Raw genomic sequence first — 19,571 nt, forward strand, 5'->3', positions numbered from 1 at the left:
AAGGACAATTAAGATATTTGTCATGGAGACCCAGGTGCATTGCAAAATCGAGATCCTTCTAAATTATTAGGACAGTAGTTTCCATGTTGGGTATACTAGTTGACCCATGAACAGCACACGGGTCCACTTATACATGGATTTTTTTCAGTCGATCCAAGCACTTCAGTGGACCCGCACAGTTCAAACCCACGTTGTTCAGGGGTCACCTCCGGGGTTGGGAATCCATGCATGAGGAGGGCAGACTAGTTACGTGAGGATTTTTGACTACACAGGAGGTTGGCACCCCTAGTCCCCAAGTTGTTTGGGGGCCAACTTTAGTCTATTCTCATTATTTGGAAAGTGATAATGGGTATCTCAACTTTGTACTAACTAAATTTTAACTTAACTAAGTTCTAAAATTTAAACTTAACTCTGCACAACTAAAATTTGTTAGCTGCTTCCTCCACTTACCCTGCTTTCATTCCAGGATGAATAGTCGTTTACTGAGTAGAGCCATTGCTTATTGTCTGTCAACCTTGTAGGACTTCGTGTATGTCAGCTTGGTTTCTGTTCTTCCTACGAGAGAAGTTTTCCTGGGGGTAGATGGTCTGTCCATTCATGTCTGTTCTAACTCCTTTCAGCGCAATGCCTTCGCCAATGACACCATCCCTTCAGAGAGTTACATCAGCGCTGTGCAGGCCGCTCACTTGGGGACTCTTTGTGGCCAAAGCCTGCCACTGGCTGCTTCCCTGAAGCACACCCTCCTTTCACTGGTCAGATTGACTGGAGATCTTATTGTGTGAGTACCTACTACGTAGCTTGTGTTTTGTCATAGCTAAAGAAGGCAAGGGTTTGTAAATAACTGTAATAGTGCTTTTCGTGCATGCTTCTATAGCAAAGAGAGCCTGTTGCTTGCTTGTTTCATTCATTCATTCATTCATTCGTTCGTTCTAAATGCCAGACAAATGCGTTAATTAACTTCCAGAATGTAGTTATAGTAGAGTATATGCATAAGAAAAAAAAATCCAGCATGTTATTGGCACTTACACAGTTACAAATCATTTGCTTAACATTTTTCAAATTGAAGTGCATAGATGAGCAAGAGTCTGTTGCCTGAGAGTGTGAGCGTTTACCTAGAATGATTTTTAACTTAGATCTGACAGGCAGCAGAGTGCCTCCTCCCCTCTTTCTGTGTAGAATTTTTCAGAAGAGGCATACTGGCTTTAAATCATTTTGTGATTTGGAGATGATATGGGTGTAAATTTTAAGGTGACAGTGATGTATTTGAAATCATTTCTCTAGAATCATTGCAGGAGTTAGACACTGTCCTTTGAGGACTAGGGCAGGCCATGGAGGGGTTCTTTTGTCTTCCTGTACATAGGTCACAGGTAAAGTCCTATATCACATTGCCTTGAAAATGATTCAGATTTGGCAGTTTCTCTAGAAGAGTTGTCTGGGATGGGTTACTAAAGTTTTATTTAATTTCTTTTCTGAGTATTATAAAATATATTATTATTTTAACATTTTAATAAGTGGATCTTTCATATGGAAATGATTTTTGCTTTTGATATACATACAAAAATGAAAAAGACGACTACGAGGTTGTATGATTATATCTATGTAAAACACAATGACCAAGGGAAGAAAGCACTGGGATAGAAGTTTGTCCCCTCAGTAATGATTGAGTTGCCTTGTCCTGCCCTTTTAGCTTTTTGGAGGAGTGTATTCACTAACTTGGTTCCATTTTCTTTGCTGAAGTTGGTCCGATGAGATGAACCCGCCACAGGTAATTCGGACGCTGCTCCCCCTCCTTTTGGAGTCGACCACTGAGAGCGTCGCTGAGATAAGTAGCAACTCCCTGGAGCGCATCCTGGGCCCGGCAGAGTCTGATGAGTTCTTGGCTCGCGTTTATGAAAAGCTGATCACTGGTTGTTACAACATTCTGGCCAATCACGCGGATCCCAATAGGTGAGCCTGATTGAGGAGCGCTTCAGTCTCCTGTGACCTCCTGTTCCTGTCAGTGAAAACGTACCAACACTGGCCTCTTTGTGTCATTAATTAATAGCTTCTTACTGCGCTTTTTAACAGAAAGCTCTGTACTTGTGTGCATGTTGTGTTCTTGCAGGACCTGCAGGAAAGGGTATTTGGAATCCTCTTTTGTGATTAATTCTTAGGACTAAACATTAAGAAACTGAAGCCTTAAATGTTCAGATTTGGAAACTTTAAATAGCTCAACAGATGCTTATCAAGCACTGTACTAGCTTTGATGAAGTGTACAAAGAAACTTGATAAAAACCTTTAATATTTTTGTGACCATGCTTCTGAGATGGGTGGTCTGTGGAATCAGGCGGTCTCATAGCACTGTTTTGCTTTGGTGGTTTAGGCCACGTTGATTTAGGCGAGCCATAAAGAACAGTTCAGTAAGTCGCAGTTTTACCCCCTGAGAACTATAAGGGGTCTAAGTATTGGGATTGCCATCTTTTTGTTGCTGAGGAGACCAGGTTTTCATCATGCGCTTCTCCCCCCCTCTTCCTTCTCTTTCCCTGTCCGTCCTTCCTTCCTTCCTTCCTTCCTTCCTTCCTTCCTTCCTTCCTTCCTTCTTTCCTTCCTCCCTCCCTCCCTCCCTTCCTTCTCTTTCCCCTTCCTTCCTTCCTTCCTCCCTTGTTCCCTCCCTCCCTTTCACCCTCCCTCTCTCCTTCCCTCCCTCCACAGCAATGATCCTTGGACTCTTAGCCATTGACTACATCAGTTATCTCAGATTTTAGGAATTTTTTTATTTTATTACAATTTAATGTGTCATATTTATTGAGCCCCTATTGTGTACCATGCTTTACGTTAAGTTTTTTTTTTTTTTTTAGCTGAGCCATCCTGCTACCTGTTGGCAGCTCAGCGGCTGCTCAGCTCGGGCTGGACTCGAACTGCTGTTGCTCAGAGCTCAAGCTCTTGAGCGAGCTCTTAACCAACTGAGCCACTCGGCCGGCCCTTTTTTCTTTTTTTTTTTTTTTTTACGTTAAGTTTTGATAAAACAAAATTGAATATTACCCCCAAGGTTTAGTCATAAACAAACTTTGGGTTTTTAAAAATCAGTCTTTGGAGGACATTGAACAGACCTTTTTTGGATAGTTAATCTTTCTTTTTGATACTCAGTGGACTGGATGAATCCATCTTGGAGGAGTGTCTCCAGTATTTGGAAAAGCAACTAGAAAGCAGCCAGGCTCGTAAAGCTATGGAGGAATTTTTCTCTGACAGGTGAGCTGTATTTTCTATTCAGTGAACATGTTTTGAATGCCTCCTGGAAGCAAGGAGCTATATGTGTTGACTTGAGTTTTCTTTCCCCGGGAATACTTAAGACCTGCTCAGGTGTACACACACAGTACCTCGGGAGGACTTAGGTTCATGGCTGGCTCATCGAGCTTACTGATGGGGAGTTGATTTCATGAACATCTTGTGTTGTTGACTCCTAAATGGCCAGTTCCCCTAGAGAAGATGAGATTGCGAAGAAGTGGAAACGGATGGCTTAATGTGATTCTTTCCATTTTTTTCCCTTCCTGCCTCCCAGTGGAGAACTTGTGCAGATCATGATGGCAACAGCCAATGAGAACCTCTCTGCTAAATTCTGTAACCGAGTTTTGAAATTCTTCACCAAACTCTTCCAGCTGAGTGAGTGACAGCTTTTAGTAATCTTCTTATGGGAACTTTGATGTCCGGCTAATACTGTGCCTATCTTCTGCCTGAGTGTAACTACAGGCTGAAAATGCTAACAAGTGGAGAGAATCCCTCAGAGAAAGTTTGGAAGGCAGTTGAAAGCTTGCTTGAAGCCTTTCCCCTTGCCTGGCTCCCACTTTGCACCTTCTTTCCTTGCCCCCTGCCCTCTCTCACTGACCTTGGCCTCTTGGTCTGTCCCTAGCTGAGAAGAGCCCTAACCCGAGTCTCCTGCACCTCTGTGGCTCTCTGGCGCAGCTGGCGTGTGTGGAGCCCGTGCGTCTCCAGGCCTGGCTCACCCGCATGACTGCATCGCCCCCCAAAGACTCTGACCAGCTGGACGTGATTCAGGAGAACCGACAGCTGTTGCAGTTGCTGACGACGTACATTGTCCGGGAGAACAGGTGTAGCACTGTGCCGATGTCACGTGACCCTAGTGACTCCAGAAATGGGTTGAGAGCACATGCAGCTATCTTTCCTTTAGGCATCTGTCGTTAGCATTTTCAGTGACGCCACAGCTCCCTTCACTAGACTCAACGAACTTAGTAGGGCTCCTTGATTTTCCCCATGTAAAAACTTGAAATGACCTGTCAGTTGTAACATAGGTGACTGTTTTGTGCTCTAGGGGCCCAAGACCAAAGTATATATAGTCATGTATTTAATGTTTAATTTCAAACTTCTTTTAATTACTCTTATAAATTTAAAGGTTCATAGAGTCAGGTCCCAGTGATTACTCACTGATTTGCTATCTCTTTTCTACCAGCCAAGTCGGGGAAGGTGTGTGTGCTGTGCTTCTGGGTACCCTGATCCCCATGGCAACAGAGATGCTGGCCAACGGTGATGGTACTGGTTTCCCTGAACTCATGGTTGTGATGGCCACCTTGGCCAGTGCGGGTCAAGGTGCCGGCCACCTTCAGCTTCATAATGCCGCTGTGGACTGGCTGAGTAGATGGTAAGATGACGAAACTGGAGGACCCCATCCTTAGCTTATAACATTGCTGTTAGATAAAAGGGGGGATAAGTAACTGCAGGCTTTTTTCTTTGTAGCTCAAAGTGTGTGTAAAAGAAACTTGAATCTCTACCTTTTCATTGAGGATCGAGGGAGTAGCCCATAACTCTGTTCACATTAGACTTAATCGTCATTAGTTTTTTAGTAGGGTTTCCTGTTCATTATTCCTAGGAGAAGTCTTGGGGAAAGTGTGTCAAGTGTCAGTGATAAGGCTGGAGCTCCCCAACTTCTGGTGACCTGTATAGTTTTCTAAGAATGCCTTTGCTTCATCGTGTCCACAGATTGATGCAAGATTCATGAAGATGCTTCTTTTCTTTGGTTCCTTAGATGATTTTGTGTACCCTCCCCTCCCCCCTTTTTTCTCTTTGGGACAGCAAGAAATACCTGTCACAGAAGAATGTGGTTGAAAAACTGAATGCCAATGTGATGCATGGAAAGGTAAGAAAAGTGCAGCGTGACGACAGTCAGGGAGTGATGATTCTGTGTTGTGGTCAGATGGAAGTCTCTTCCTTTCCATTGGCTTCTGTTCCTGGCCAGTCTACAGAGGACAGGCTACAATCTCAAAGACCTAGGAGTGTGTAATTGCTAACTGCGTGCCCTCAGGCTTCTTCTGGGTGGCAAGAGGTGGTAGGAAGGAAATATTCTGGTAAACAAACACCCACCACAATCCTACTTAAAACATAGTGAATTCCTGCTATTTTTCGATACTGATATGCAACCAGAAACTGTCCCCTGCTCCTGCATTGGAACCGAGTAGGTGTTACATGGGGTTACAGTCTACCTCTTCAGCCCCAGTTCAGATGCTAGAATTGTTTACTTTGCCTGAAGGTTCAGGTCACTGTGCTGAGAAAAAGGGTTTGAAACACAGAAATCTTACATTCAGGCGTTTTCCTTCCCTCCCCAACTCACAAACCTGACATAGGTGGCTAAGAGCAGATAACCGGCCTTTGAGACCAACCACGGCACCATTCATTTCCCCGTCTTTTCTTGCTAATCTTTATCCCTTCAGCTCTGAACAGTCAGAGTGCAGAGCGAGGAGCTGAGAAATCTGAGGCTTTGATGCCACACTTGGGTTTATTAGGAAAGCACGAACTACCTGCAGTGGTTTGCTGGACATTTTTTCATTTGATCTCTGAAAGTATTTCTCCTCTACTGCATTAATTAAAAACCCAATAATTTAAATGTCTTTCACTAATGGTTTAAAAAAATGCTAATGGTAGGGAAAATGCTAATAAGAGCCTATTCATACTTTTAATCTAGTCTTTTCTTGAGTGGTTTTTGTTGCTATTTTTACTCTTATTTTCCTGATTTCAATTTTACTTCATTTTATAAGATTTTGTAAAGAGTTATCTTTGTGCTTAAAAACAAATGAATATACAGTAATTCAGTACAATTTATTTACCAGCTACATGTGGTCATAGTGCTAAGAGCTAGGGAACTAGGTAATTTTTTTTCTTTTATACCATTCCTTTGAAATTGAGCTTTATTGGCGAAAGTGTAATGATGAAATAGGGAGAACTGAGCTTCCTCTGGCTGGTGTCTTCTCTTATAGCATGTAGCAGTCCTGGAGTGCACGTGCCATATCATGTCTTACTTGGCTGACGTCACCAATGCCCTGAGCCAGAGTAACGGTCAAGGCCCGAGTCACCTTTCTGTGGATGGGGAAGAGAGGGCCATCGAGGTGGACTCAGACTGGGTGGAGGAGCTGGCAGTGGAAGAGGAAGACTCCCAGGCTGAGGACTCGGTGAGTACCCTGTCACCGCCAGGGTGACCCACGGAGAGCCTGCCGAGCGCTCGCGCACAGTCATGCTGACAGCCCTTGGTCTACCCTTCCAGCCCCGGTGAGTCTCAGGACTCTTTCCAGTCCTCTCTGCTTTCTCCCAGCCTAGATGATTAATGCCAGGATGGTTCTCCAGGCCGCAGACGAGCTGTAGGGACCTCATCTCCTGAGGGAAAGGGCTATTTAATAAGCCATATGCCTTCTTCCATCCAGACTCAGTTATCCTGCAGCTCTTTAGTTATCGCATCCAAAAAGCAGTTTCAGGGGTGAGTTCTTCATGGAAATGGGGTGAGCTCCCATGCAGAAAAGGCATGAGATTTCTCTTGTTCTTAACCACAAAACTCTAAGGCCTCACCTGAAATTGCAGCACATTTACAGCGTGCAAGCCATTTCCACTTGGAGCAGGTTTCTGCTGGCCATTTATGAGCTGAGTGTTTACATAGCTGTGTTTTTGTGGGTATCTGTGTGGTGTGGAGGGATATATTTCTGATTAAAAAGACTTACTGTCTTTGAAGGATGAAGATTCTCTTTGCAATAAACTCTGCACTTTCACCATCACTCAAAAAGAATTCATGAACCAGCATTGGTAAGAGGAGTTCTTTTAGGTAAGGGTGTGTGAGGCCTGATCGTTGTGACCTTGGGCTCATTTGCTGGTGGTTGTTCTTCACAGGTACCACTGTCACACCTGCAAAATGGTGGATGGGGTAGGTGTGTGCACCGTGTGTGCCAAGGTATGCCACAAGGATCACGAGATTTCCTACGCCAAGTATGGATCCTTTTTCTGTGACTGTGGAGCCAAGGAAGATGGCAGCTGTTTGGTGAGAGTTTGCAGCATTTGCTGGGCCATAAAGGGTGATTTATTAGTGACTCAGGAATGCTTAATCCAAACTGGGGAATTCCCACGTCACCTTCATGATGGCCTGGGTCTAGGAGTAACTTCTGGCTCTGTCTCTGATCATGGCTTAAGAACCTCACTTAGAATGTTAGAACTGACAGGGTCCTTAGAGATCTTGCAGGAGGTCTTAAGACCGCCCCAGGATTTCAGAGGTTATAATCAAGACCTTTGGCTGTGAGTGGGTCTGTATTAGGTATTAGGTGAATACCATGAAGATCAGAATTCAGGCTTCTGGATATCGTTTAAATGGCTAGCCAGTTTCTCCTTTGGGTCTGATTTTCAAGACCTCAGGCATTATTTCATCTGTGCTTGCGGCAGGAGCTTAGGACCTCTGGCGTTTTCTGCCCCTAGGCGCTGGTGAAGCGAACACCTAGCAGTGGCATGAGCTCCACCATGAAGGAGTCAGCATTTCAGAGTGAACCCAGGGTTTCGGAGAGTCTGGTGCGCCACACCAGCACGTCCCCAGCTGACAAGGCTAAAGTCACCATCAGCGATGGGAAGAGTGCTGACGAGGAGAAGCCCAAGAAGAGCAGCCTGTGCCGCACCGTGGACGGCTGCCGGGAGGAGCTGCAAGACCAGGTGGGCTCTGGTGGTGCCCAGCACCATGGGCAGAGGGCAGAGCCTGGCCAGGTGGTGCACGAGCACACAGGAGTGCCCAAGGCTCTCCTGGCAGCGCCTCTGGTGGGACTTAGATTTGTTTCTCCTTTCTCTGAGTGGACTCATTTCCACCGTGTGGATATGAATAGTGTGTGTTGTCAGTCACACCTCATAGGGAAAGGATGTGTGACTGAGGAGGATTATGGAGGTTTGTGGGAGGGTAAATTTTGCTTGTGTAATACTCTAGAACACCCTCTCTTGGCCGGGGTTCCTCATCTGAAGCATGGAATACCAGAAGGGATTTGAGTGATTCTTTTCTCAGTTTTCCCAAGGATGGTATACAACTGAACCATTCCAGTTTTACAAGAGAGAAGTTAGCTAATTATGCATGATGGACACATTCGATGTCAGGGTATCTATGTGGGACTCCTGGTTTAGAAAGATTGCTCTGTAGTTAGTAGCATAATAACGTACTGACTGGATTCAAATCCAGGCTTATGGACATAATGAGATGATTCTCCATAATGGGTTCTTAGGGTATTGATAGAGACGGAAGAGTATTATGATGAGTCTGACCCATTATTTTTCTGTCTTTTTTTTTTTTCACTTGTGTATTTGGATTTTTCTCAGGCCAATTTCTCCTTCGCTCCTCTCGTGTTAGAAATGCTCAATTTCCTCATGGACGCCATTCAGACCAACTTTCAGCAGGCTTCAGCGGTGGGGAGCAGCAGCCGGGCCCAGCAAGCCCTCCGTGAGCTGCATACCGTGGACAAGGTGGTTGAGATGACAGACCAGCTGATGGTGAGTGTGTCAGTTAGGTGGGGGTCGGAGCCGGCCTCCTCACTGAGATGCCAAAGTGCTAGATACTCTGAGGAATATCCTCAGACCCTTTCAGAACTTAGAACCTCAGATCGCGTGCCATCTGCTATGAAAACCGGCACGTGGGTGTGTCTTCAGAAGGAGGCACGTGGACCAACCCGGTGAATAGGTCCCCTTTTCAGTTCATATAAATAAAAGAACTACCAAGATGTGAGGAGCTTCATGTGGAGGCAGTTACAACAGTTAGACATTTATTCCGCGTATAAAATAGAAAACCTGATTGTCTTCTGCCCTAAGGCTCATCTAGCTTGCAAACATAATGTTTGGCCTCTTTTGCTTTTAGTAACTTTCCTTTAGTTCTCCACATGACAAGGGTTATAAGTTGTAAGTCATTATCTGCTTTAAAACCTATGCTCAGCACTGAATATAGGACTTCTGGTGGGGTCTGTGTGGCCTCTTTAGTGGAAAGTAAAGGGAAGTATTAAAATAAATGAGGTGCATGACTAGATCTCACAAGGTGACTGTTTTTAAGGGGAAAATATTCACTTGGAAATTCACACATACATGTATGCACATATATTTTGGTATTTTATTAAAAATCAATTTTACACGGTGGTTACACAGTAGTGTAACAGAGGTTTCTGAATCCATGCCTTTAAAACCACAGTACCGGAATGTAAGGAGTAGAAGACACCGATGTGGCCCAGTATATGCTCCCTTCATTCTCCAAACAAACAAACCAAAAATAGTCACAGTTTTAGAGCAGTGGATTTTAGACTTTTAGATATTAATGATGAACCTAAACAATATCCGGGCGGTGTTGCTGTGGTGATCCATAAAGCTGCTGACTTAATTTTCCCAGGTTAGAGCACTGAAAAAAAATTCCGTTATCATCACCATATTTTATTTTTAAAAAGGGCGTTTTAACATTTTTTTAGAAGCCAATGCTTTTTATTAATTAAATTTAATTTTATGAAACTTCACTGCATTGTTCTATTGGACTGACAATAACTTTACAAATTTACCTGTACCCATGGATTAGCGCTTGGAATCCATTGCTCTTTTTTTTTTTTTTTTTAGCTGAGCCATCCTGCCACCTCTTGGCAGCTCAGCTCGGGCCGGGACTCAAACCGCTGTTGCTCAGAGCTCAAACTCTTGAGTGAGCTCTTAACCAACTGAGCCACTCAGCCGGCCCTCCATTGCTCTTGAATGACCAAACCATGCAGTTATCTTGGTCACGTGCATAGCGTGCGAATCCATTCGATCTTGCTTGCCTTATTATTGCCTGCTCACTCTGCTTCCCTGTTTACCAGGTTCCCACCTTAGGTTCCCAGGAAGGTGCCTTTGAGAATGTTCGGATGAATTATAGCGGAGACCAGGGCCAGACCATTCGACAGCTAATCAGCGCCCATGTGCTCAGGCGGGTGGCTATGTGTGTGCTCTCCTCCCCCCATGGGCGCCGCCAACACTTGGCTGTCAGCCATGAGAAAGGCAAGGTGGGTCCTCCAGTTCCTTCCCACTTATTTTAGGTTATGTTTGTCTTAAGTGCTAAGAAAAACAGATAGAGAACTGTGCTCAGATTGGCCCTCTGAAAAAGTCTGTCGGGTTCTAAGAACGCTTTAGGGACAGGCTCCTTGGGCATGTCTACTTGAATCGAGTTACTTGATTAGACTTAGACCTAGTATGACCAGAACCAAGACTGTGTTTCCAATTAGTAAATTCCCACTCAAAACATATCCTGCAAGCCCCCAGGGAAAGGTAAGGACCAGCAGTTACCGAGCACAGAGTGGCTTCTTGCCTAGTTAACTTGCCCAGTTTGGTCACTCTGGAAGGCACAGGCTCAGAGATGTAAGGCTCAGGGTTCCTTATGTAGTTCCACCTGCCTCAGCCATCTAAGGACACAGGGAAGTGTCATAGAACCAGTAGAAGCTGGAAGAGCGAGAGGTATCTTAACTCAGGTTTCTCTGTATTTTGGCTTCTTCATCACCAGTAACATTGGTTTAACCTTACCTTAAAAAGCTGTTGGTATGAATTGTCCTCAAAACAGTTTGAAAATACTTTCGAAAGCATTTTGTAGAAAACGAGAAAGGACATAGTACAAAGAAATTTTTTATTTTTATGAACTGATGATACAGAGAGAAATTGCTCTTGTTCCTCATCTGTTTGGTCCTCACTAGAAGGAGGAAATGAAAGACGTTCCATACCTTTCAGCCAGGAGACGTGGAGGCCAATATTGGTGTAGGATTTTCCCAGGAGACTTACCCACAATAAACACCTGCCAACTAGTACTTATTGGAGAAGCTTTTGTTTTGCTCTGTGTTCTTTGAGAGGACTAGGGGTGAGAATAAATTGGTAGTTGTTCCTTCGCAGATCACTGTCCTGCAGCTCTCTGCACTCCTGAAGCAAGCAGATTCCAGCAAAAGGAAGTTGACCCTGACCCGCCTGGCGTCTGCCCCTGTCCCCTTTACCGTGCTGAGCCTCACTGGGAATCCGTGCAAAGAGGACTACCTGGCCGTGTGCGGGCTGAAGGTAACAGGCCTGGTCCAGGGTGGGTTACCTGCAGCTGTGGAGCCTGGTCGCTTTCCCCTACTGTTCTCAGCACCATTTTTTCTTAACTTGTTTTTGAGGTTAAACTTAAAAGCCATTTAATGCAAAAGCAATCTTTCTCCGAAGTTCTTCCAGATTGCTTTTATGTTGGAAATGTTCTTTGTGTTCTTGAAACCTGACTCTCTGGCTACACAGTCTGAATACTAGCCGAAGGCAGGGACTATTAGGGAAGAGAAGGGAACATCAGAACTCTGAAATGAGTTAGCCTATTTGCAAGTCATCTTTTAACAGTTCTATTCTTAAACTGTGTTCCAGGACTGCCACGTGCTGACCTTCAGTAGCTCAGGCTCTGTTTCGGATCACTTGGTGTTGCACCCCCAGTTGGCCACGGGGAACTTCATCATCAAAGCTGTGTGGTTACCTGGCTCACAGACTGAGTTAGCGATTGTCACCGCAGACTTTGTCAAGGTACAGTAACAGCTCTCATTTAATGATGGGGTCCTACAATCGTTTTACTTTTAAATCCAGAATGCCTGATCTCCATCATGTGCTGGCTTCTCCCAGAAATTAAAAATAAAAAATCCTAACATTTTGTTGCTTTTTGGCACATTGCTGACTGAGCGGGAGCTTTCTGTGTGTAGCCAATATGAAATCCATCCAGGTTCTGCCCCCGCTGTACCAAGTGCACAGCTGTTACTGTACTTGTCACAGAATTTGTTGATGTGTCTCCCTTTCCTACTCATTTCTTGAGGGAGAGTAAAAAGATACTTTATTCATCTTTATATGCTCAGGGCCTAGACTTACAGGTGCTGTTGAATGGAGAACGAATGCCCAGCACTCACCAGTTATAGCTGTTTGCATTCACCAGGACAATTTGGGGGTGCAGCTGAAATAGACCTCTCTTATTTCGTCTGTCTTCCGTCCGTCCTGCAGATTTATGACCTGTCTGTTGATGCCTTGAGTCCAACCTTCTACTTCCTCCTGCCGAGCTCAAAGATCAGAGACGTTACCTTCCTCTTTAATGAGGAGGGAAAGAACATTGTCGTTATAATGTCTTCGGCTGGGTACATCTACACTCAGCTCATGGAAGAGGCCAGCAGTGCCCAGCAGGGACCCTTCTATGTTACAAATGTTCTGGAAATCAACCACGAGGACCTGAAGGTTAGAGCACATGTAGCCGATCCCTTCTATTCCAGATTTCCTTAGCTTAGCAACTCTTCTGTTGTTGTTCCTGGCCTTTTTTTTTCTTTTTGCTTCTAACTTTTTACCTAATCGCAAAAACTCTTGTCCTTTCAGACTAAGTGGATTCACCTTGACATTTTTTTATTCTCATGTATTTCTAAGATTTGCCCACAGGGATCTCATGCTTAGACTAGGAGAGCCCATAGAATGATTTAAAACTAATAACCAGCTAAACTGGAAGCTGGTGCTCAAGGCCATGCGAGAAGCTCATACAAATGTCGTGTGTCTGTCCTCACAGGACAGTAACAGCCAGGTGGCCGGCGGCGGTGTGTCTGTCTACTACTCCCACGTGTTGCAGATGTTGTTCTTCAGCTATTGTCAAGGCCGGTCGTTCGCAGCCACCATCAGCAGGACGACTCTGGAGGTGCTGCAGCTTTTCTCCATCAACATCAAAAGGTGGGAATAAGCCCTTAGTGCCTAGCTTCCCCGGTGCCCACAGGAATAGGGGAGCCCGCCCCTTCCCAAGTACCGTCTGGTATGAATCTGGCGGAACTTACTTCTCTCCAGCAAACCTCTCCCTCCCCTGCTAGGGACCTTTAAAGTCAGACAGCATCCAGTGTTGACAGGTTGGGCTGTCTACATGGTTTGACCCCCACCATGGAGACCCCAAGATGTAAGAGGTAATTTGGGGCGGCCACTGTCACTCAGAAGGAAAAGCTATAGTCAAGGCAGCAAATCCGACTTTAATATGATAACTGAGTTTTGAGAAGGGAAAGTAAGCCTCTCCTAGACACACATGCTATCAACATGCTCCTTAAGTTGCCCTCCTGGGGAATTTGTCAGCAAATAGAACATGGCGTCAGTAGTGGGGGCATGGTTGGGGTTGGCAGAGGATCCTGTCACATTTCTAGATAATAGAGGCATGCATGGGGCAGTGAGTGTTTTATTCAGGGAGGAAGAAGAAGTTGTTTAGGGTTTCTTGCCATCTTTTAATCTTATTGAAGAGCCATTATAGCACTTTGTTTCTGGCCTCTGTTTTGTAAATTACGTGGCTTGGGATGAAATAAAGTGGACACCGTTCACGTATAGCTTGATGTATTTGGAGATTTTTACTAGGACAATGGATCATCAGCCTTATGCATCTCTGTGGCCCTATGCAGTGGCAGCCTGTAGGTACATAGGGTCACCCGTTTCCTCAGACAGTGGAACCTCACACCCTGGGCCATATGAGAGTACACACATGGCTCAGAATAAAGCTGAGACGTGTGGATAATTGGGTCTCTGGACAAATGTGTTGCTCTGGGAGTCAAGTATATAGTGAGGATGGCCTTTAGGTCAAGGGAAGCTCTAGTAGATAGATGGTGATTGACACCTAACTCTGGCCCCTTTGTTGTGTGCAGTTCCAATGGTGGCAGTAAGACATCTCCTGCCCTTTGCCAGTGGTCTGAGGTGATGAACCACCCTGGCTTGGTGTGTTGTGTCCAGCAAACTACAGGTGTGCCACTGGTCGTCATGGTGAAACCAGACACTTTTCTCATTCAAGAGATAAAAACTCTTCCTGCTAAAGCAAAGGTCAGTGCCAGATTCTCCCATCACTTGAATCGACTGTGAACTTGGTCTAGTTTTATATTCGTGTATCCTGCCACTTTCCCAGCTCTTTCAGTGGAGGGCTATAAAAAAATTGTGATCTGTTTTCTCCTAGATGCCTTCGCCACCCTCTGTAACTCGCAGCTGAGCACGAAACTGGTTGCTTCTCTGCCTCTTTGTCTCTGTAGGTTCTGACCTGTAGGTGTGGGCACTAACACCCACCCCGCCACCCCCCGTTATCTCCTTCCCCTAGATCCAAGACATGGTCGCCATTAGGCACACAGCCTGCAATGAGCAGCAGCGGACTACCATGATCTTGCTGTGTGAGGATGGCAGCCTGCGCATTTACATGGCCAACGTGGAGAACACCTCTTACTGGCTGCAGCCATCCCTGCAGCCCAGCAGTGTCATCAGCATAATGAAGCCTGTTCGAAAGCGGAAAGCGGCTACCATCAGTAAGCGCCCCCTCGGAGACTGGTGGGAGAGTGGGAATGGCTTCTTCTAGATGTTGACCCAGCGTAGACTGTGGTAAATGTCCGTGAGGAGTCGGTGACTCGCCCGCTTGCTCCTTTTGTGAAGGTAGGGATATGTGCTGGCTCATTTCCCAAAAGCGGAGTCAAGTTTCCTGAAGCCACCAGTGGTCTGCGTGGCTATTAGAGACACATTGTACAAATGGGAACACACCCATTGGCTCTCCACTTCAGGCCAGCCACTCTTAGGTGCCCAGAAAAGATTTTCTGGACCTTATTCAAGACTTTTCTCTGGGGTTGGGGAAAATGGCTTGCCTGATGTGAAGTGCAAGGTGGAGCTGATTGAGGGGTAGATTCTTCAGTTGGTTCATGTCTCACTGAGTAGTGAAGGACCCATCATAGGCCTCTGAGCTGGGAGTCTTGCTCCTGACGGAGGGAGGACTCTTCAGGGAGTGAAAACTTGCATTTAAGGGGTGAATGAGTCTGGCTAAGAGACCATTGCAGGGGTCATCCCATTACCTGGGATTTGTCTTGGAGTCTGTGTTTGAGGTCATGATGCAGCTCAGCCTCCTGTGAAGAAACAGTTCCTATTTTAAATAAACCAGCTATGAGAGAACCTTTTGGTATCAACCATGCCCAACACCAACACCAGATTTCTTTGTCCTGCCAGGTTATAGAGATAATGACCATGGGACAGGTAACCACATGTAGGCATCACAGTGATGCAAACATACTAACCCCGAGTTTGGAAAGGTTAGAGTGTGTGCGTGTGGGCTCAGCTGGGAGGGGTCCTTACCTCCGTGGCGTGGGCACGGAGGTGGTCGAGACCCCACTTACTGATGTTCTCTGGCAACCTGGTGCTGCTCTCCACAGCCACCCGCACGTCTAGCCAGGTGACCTTCCCCATTGACTTCTTTGAACACAACCAGCAGCTGACAGATGTGGAGTTTGGTGGTAATGACCTCCTGCAGGTCTACAATGCGCAACAGATAAAGCACCGGCTGAATTCCACGGGCATGTACGTGGCCAACACCAAGGTGAGGGCTGCGTCGGGCTGGCAGGACTCACAAACAGTGTTGTTCAAGAACACGTCATTTTTTTAGAATGCAAGTATAAAGCATGTACTCATAGTCACTAGACCTTCATTCTAGTTGGATGGCCCCCAGAGTAAATGAGTCTTCTCACTCCCATGCAGAAGGGCTCCCATTCCATTACCAGCAGGGTTACTGCAGAGCGCAGCCGGGGCTGGTTAATGCTCGGGAGAAGGAAGCCTGAAATTGGAGAGTCTGCTCCCTGCCTCAATGTCCCCATCCTTGGGGAGTTACAAGGATAACGGGCTCGTCGAGGATCACACGTGGAGACACTGTCAGGAGTGTTTACAGGTTCGCACTGATGAACTTCTCTTCGTCTCTGACCTGTGCCTTTGCCCCCTGCAGCCTGGTGGCTTCACCATTGAGATCAGTAACAACAACAGCACGATGGTGATGACGGGCATGCGGATCCAGATCGGGTCCCAGGCCATCGAACGGGCCCCGTCGTATATTGAGCTGTTCGGCAGGACCATGCAGCTTAACCTGAGCCGCTCACGCTGGTTTGACTTCCCCTTCACCAGAGAGGAAGCCCTGCAGGCCGACAAGAAGCTGAACCTCTTCAGTGAGTCACCAGCCCCTGGCCCAGGCCGTATCCTTCTCAGGGTGGCTGCTGACTTGGGGGCCCTGTCTGTGGCCCTCCAGTATTCTGGGAACCCTCTGTTCTGATGACAGACATCTCTGTGGCCTCGGCCGTCATGAAACTGAGCTTCATTTGAGATGTAAAGGAGGCAAGGTGACAGGAAAGGGACCCACTTGAGAGTGGGAGGGGTGGAGATGGGGGACAGCTCTGCTTCAGGGTTCGCTTCCGTAGGCTTGCTGATGGGCTGCCTGTGTGTTTAGGGAGACAGGAAGGAGGCAAGGTTAGCATGTGAATCGCACGGCTTTCTTAAAGCAGAGATGAGGGCCTCAGGTCCCACGTCACCAGGAGGTGCTTAACAGTGCCTTCCTTGGCCATGTAAACCCTTAGAGTACAGGTGCCTGAGCCTTCCCTAAGGCTGGCATCTTTTTCTAGTATTTACTGGCCACCTGTCTGTTGCTCTTCCTCATAGATATAGTTACTTTTAGTATAAATAGTGATGATCTGTGAACAGAGGGCATGCTCAGAACTTTCTGGGCGTGGGGGACGGGTGATACAGTACCCTGATAGCACCAGAGGGTCCGACCCCTACAGGCATGGTTAGGGACTCGTCCAAGTATAGGCCTCATTGGCTTGTGGTCAGTAGAACGGTGTCTTCACGTGCTCAGCATCTATACAAGATGAAAGTGCTGCTGAAGTCTCAGGAGATAAGGTTCCTGTATGACTGCAAAATGCATGGGATTTGCTACTTTGCCCAAACTGGTCTGGTCTTTGCTTTGGAGGGCGGTGGGGTTAGCCTTTTGGAGAAGGTGCTTCTTAATGGCTTCTCTTGCTCACTGCAGTCGGGGCCTCGGTGGATCCAGCAGGTGTCACCATGATCGATGCTGTAAAAATTTACGGCAAGACTAAGGAGCAGTTTGGCTGGCCAGACGAGCCCCCGGAAGAATTCCCTTCTGCCTCCGTCAGCAACATCTGCCCTTCCAACCTGAACCAGAGCAATGGCTCTGGAGAGAGTGACCCAGCTGCCCCCACCACCACCAGTGGAACTGTCCTGGAGAGGTACCAGCACTGGAAGGGCTTGGCTTCAGTTCTCACCATTTTCCACTCTCCCTACAGAGCCTGTCTTCAGAGAGTCAGCCTCTCCTAACCGCCCAAGTCTCACCTGTGGTTTTCAAGTTTTCACACAACTCCCCGACACTCAGAGTCTCCTTAGCCTGAAAGTGTGCTGGGAGCCATCTGAATCCAGTCTCTGCCCCGGGGGCTCCGGTGCCTTCCCTTAGTGCTCAGGTTCCCTTTGGAGTAGCCGGAGGCTGCTGACTAGAAGATGCTTCAGCCAGTATTACAGATGAGGATCCAGTCTTGCTGAAGTTACGGGGGGGAAATCTTCCCTTTCATTCTGATGTCATCGTCTCATCTTGCTCTGCAGCAGCTACTTCCGTGGTGGGCTGCAGGAGGCTCCGACTTGTAGCAGAGTTCGGAGCCTCCTGGGCTCCCCCCAGTGGCCTTCTGAAGTATTGCGCTTGGCTTCTTTGTGCTAGGTAGCAGGCGAAGTAATTCATGATGTAAGATGTTGAGTTTCTTACATTGTAAGTCAAAAGAATAGCCTGGCTTGGAATCACTGGCCCCCAACAGCAGCCTCCCCCTCTCTCTTTTCTCTCTCTCTCTCTCTCTTTCTTTCCCCTACCCTGTTTCTTATATTGTTTGCTTAGGATGTGTTTCCAGGTTTCTGATGAGCTTCACATTTTTTTCCTTTTTTTTTTCTTTGCTTCTCCCCCAAGTTCTGAAACTGAGTCCCTAACCAAGCTGGACCGGTTAGTATGCCCTCTTTCTTGTCTCTGCACGAGTGAGTGTGTGTCAGAGAGCAATGTAACCAATGGTGTGGCTTTGCGTTGACTCTGCTTCTGTGGAAGAGTCCTCCTGCTTCTTTCTGTCCTGGTCCTTGCATGGCTGCAGAGCTGTCCCGCGTAGCCGTGGGGTATGCAGAGGGTTGTACGTGCGCACTTGCTGTTGGCCGCTTCAGACTCTTGGCTTTCTTTCCTTACCCCATTCCTCTCTGCACCCTCGCTACAGTGGATGAGAAGGGGGTGGGGGTGGGCAACGGAGACGTCCTACCATCTGAAAAGCCACTGGAGAGCCTGTTCTGTGCGACCTGTTTTATGCCTCTGCTCCCCCTTCCCTAGCTCTTTATCGCCTTCCTCTACCCCTTGACCTTCCTCTACAGCAGCCTTGTCAGGACTTTCCCTCTCTGTCCAGAGTGTCAGCTGTCAGGGTGCTGGTCTTTTTACTGTGCCACATTAAACTCTCAGGACTCGGCCCTGGGTGCTGGGAGCATGTTGCTTGGTACCCTTCAACAGTTGGGTTCCCTGGTCCTTTCCTAAGAGAAAATTGCTCAGGTTTCTAAAAGTGCTTTGTAGTACCCTTTACATGTTGGCAGTTGGCATGCTCCTGAAAATATAGTTTGCGCTTTTCCCCATACTCAGGGACTCCTAGGAAGTGCCTTTGTGCATTTTCTAGGAGGTGTAAGTAAAATATAACCTTAGGCTCCCGGTATAAGAAGATGGCTTCCACCTTTCCCTTTGTGCTCCCCTTTGCCTCCTGATCTACGGGCGCCTGAGACTAGTAAGCCCATCTCAGTAATGTCTGCCACAGGCAGCAGAAGGAAGCGCGCTGATCTTTTCTGAGGAAGAAAAGCCCTGTCTTTGAGTTACAGATTATAAACTTGGCCTCAGGTTGCTCTCCAAGCAGGAGTCAGGCTTCTCCTGGCCTGTGACACGAGATGATCTGCACGGTGCCTGTGGCAGGCCTTGTGCTTTGATTGTGTACTTGGCATTCATCAGCTGTCCCCAAGGTCCTCACGATTGTAGTCTGCACGGGCCAAAGCACAGGCGGAGAGAAGGGTGGCAGTTGTACTCAAGCCAGCTGTTTTGTCTCCCTAGGCTGGTCGTGAGTTCTTTAGAAGCCCTGGAAAGCTGCTTCGCGGTTGGCCCAATCATCGAAAAGGCAAGTTACTTTTTCAGAGCACATGGGAGCTTGCTGAAGAGACACGGAGGCAGTGGAGTCGTCAGAGGCCCCAGGGCCTCGCAGCTAAAGAACACTGATAGCATAATCTTGATTTGCAAAGAAGCTCCAAAGAAGTCTTCAGCTCAAGGTCTTATGTCCTAGTTTTGGGGGACCGATAGTGAGCGTGTGTCATAGAATAGGATGAGTGCTGGTCACAGAACACTGTTCTCAGAGTCAGGGTCTTGGACTCAGTTTCTGTACCTGTATGTAGGTGGCAGGGTTACCATTTCTGAAATTCTTTGTTTTGCTCTTTGCAGTCCGTGGAGAATCACCTTG

General features: G+C 46.9%; 1 protein-coding gene across 1 annotated transcript in view; it reads left to right on the forward strand.

Annotated features, from left to right (window-relative positions):
- The window catches only part of UBR4 (ubiquitin protein ligase E3 component n-recognin 4), a 127,554-nt gene that overhangs the window by 37,577 nt on the left and 70,406 nt on the right, over window positions 1–19,571 (forward strand). Inside the window, exons 28-50 of the mRNA XM_019654843.1 lie at window positions 621–778; window positions 1,738–1,947; window positions 3,127–3,228; window positions 3,539–3,639; window positions 3,887–4,085; window positions 4,445–4,633; window positions 5,065–5,128; window positions 6,243–6,434; window positions 6,986–7,056; window positions 7,141–7,288; window positions 7,717–7,944; window positions 8,593–8,763; window positions 10,095–10,277; window positions 11,152–11,310; window positions 11,644–11,796; window positions 12,262–12,489; window positions 12,809–12,966; window positions 13,911–14,082; window positions 14,351–14,552; window positions 15,441–15,604; window positions 16,004–16,220; window positions 17,078–17,294; window positions 19,172–19,235. Of these exons, the coding sequence (XP_019510388.1) occupies window positions 621–778; window positions 1,738–1,947; window positions 3,127–3,228; window positions 3,539–3,639; window positions 3,887–4,085; window positions 4,445–4,633; window positions 5,065–5,128; window positions 6,243–6,434; window positions 6,986–7,056; window positions 7,141–7,288; window positions 7,717–7,944; window positions 8,593–8,763; window positions 10,095–10,277; window positions 11,152–11,310; window positions 11,644–11,796; window positions 12,262–12,489; window positions 12,809–12,966; window positions 13,911–14,082; window positions 14,351–14,552; window positions 15,441–15,604; window positions 16,004–16,220; window positions 17,078–17,294; window positions 19,172–19,235 (3,750 nt within the window). The remainder of the gene's footprint in view (window positions 1–620; window positions 779–1,737; window positions 1,948–3,126; window positions 3,229–3,538; window positions 3,640–3,886; window positions 4,086–4,444; window positions 4,634–5,064; window positions 5,129–6,242; window positions 6,435–6,985; window positions 7,057–7,140; window positions 7,289–7,716; window positions 7,945–8,592; window positions 8,764–10,094; window positions 10,278–11,151; window positions 11,311–11,643; window positions 11,797–12,261; window positions 12,490–12,808; window positions 12,967–13,910; window positions 14,083–14,350; window positions 14,553–15,440; window positions 15,605–16,003; window positions 16,221–17,077; window positions 17,295–19,171; window positions 19,236–19,571) is intronic.

The sequence above is a fragment of the Hipposideros armiger genome, unplaced genomic scaffold, assembly GCF_001890085.2.
Source record: "Hipposideros armiger isolate ML-2016 unplaced genomic scaffold, ASM189008v1 scaffold_232, whole genome shotgun sequence".
In the NCBI taxonomy this organism is placed as follows: Eukaryota; Metazoa; Chordata; class Mammalia; order Chiroptera; family Hipposideridae; genus Hipposideros; species Hipposideros armiger.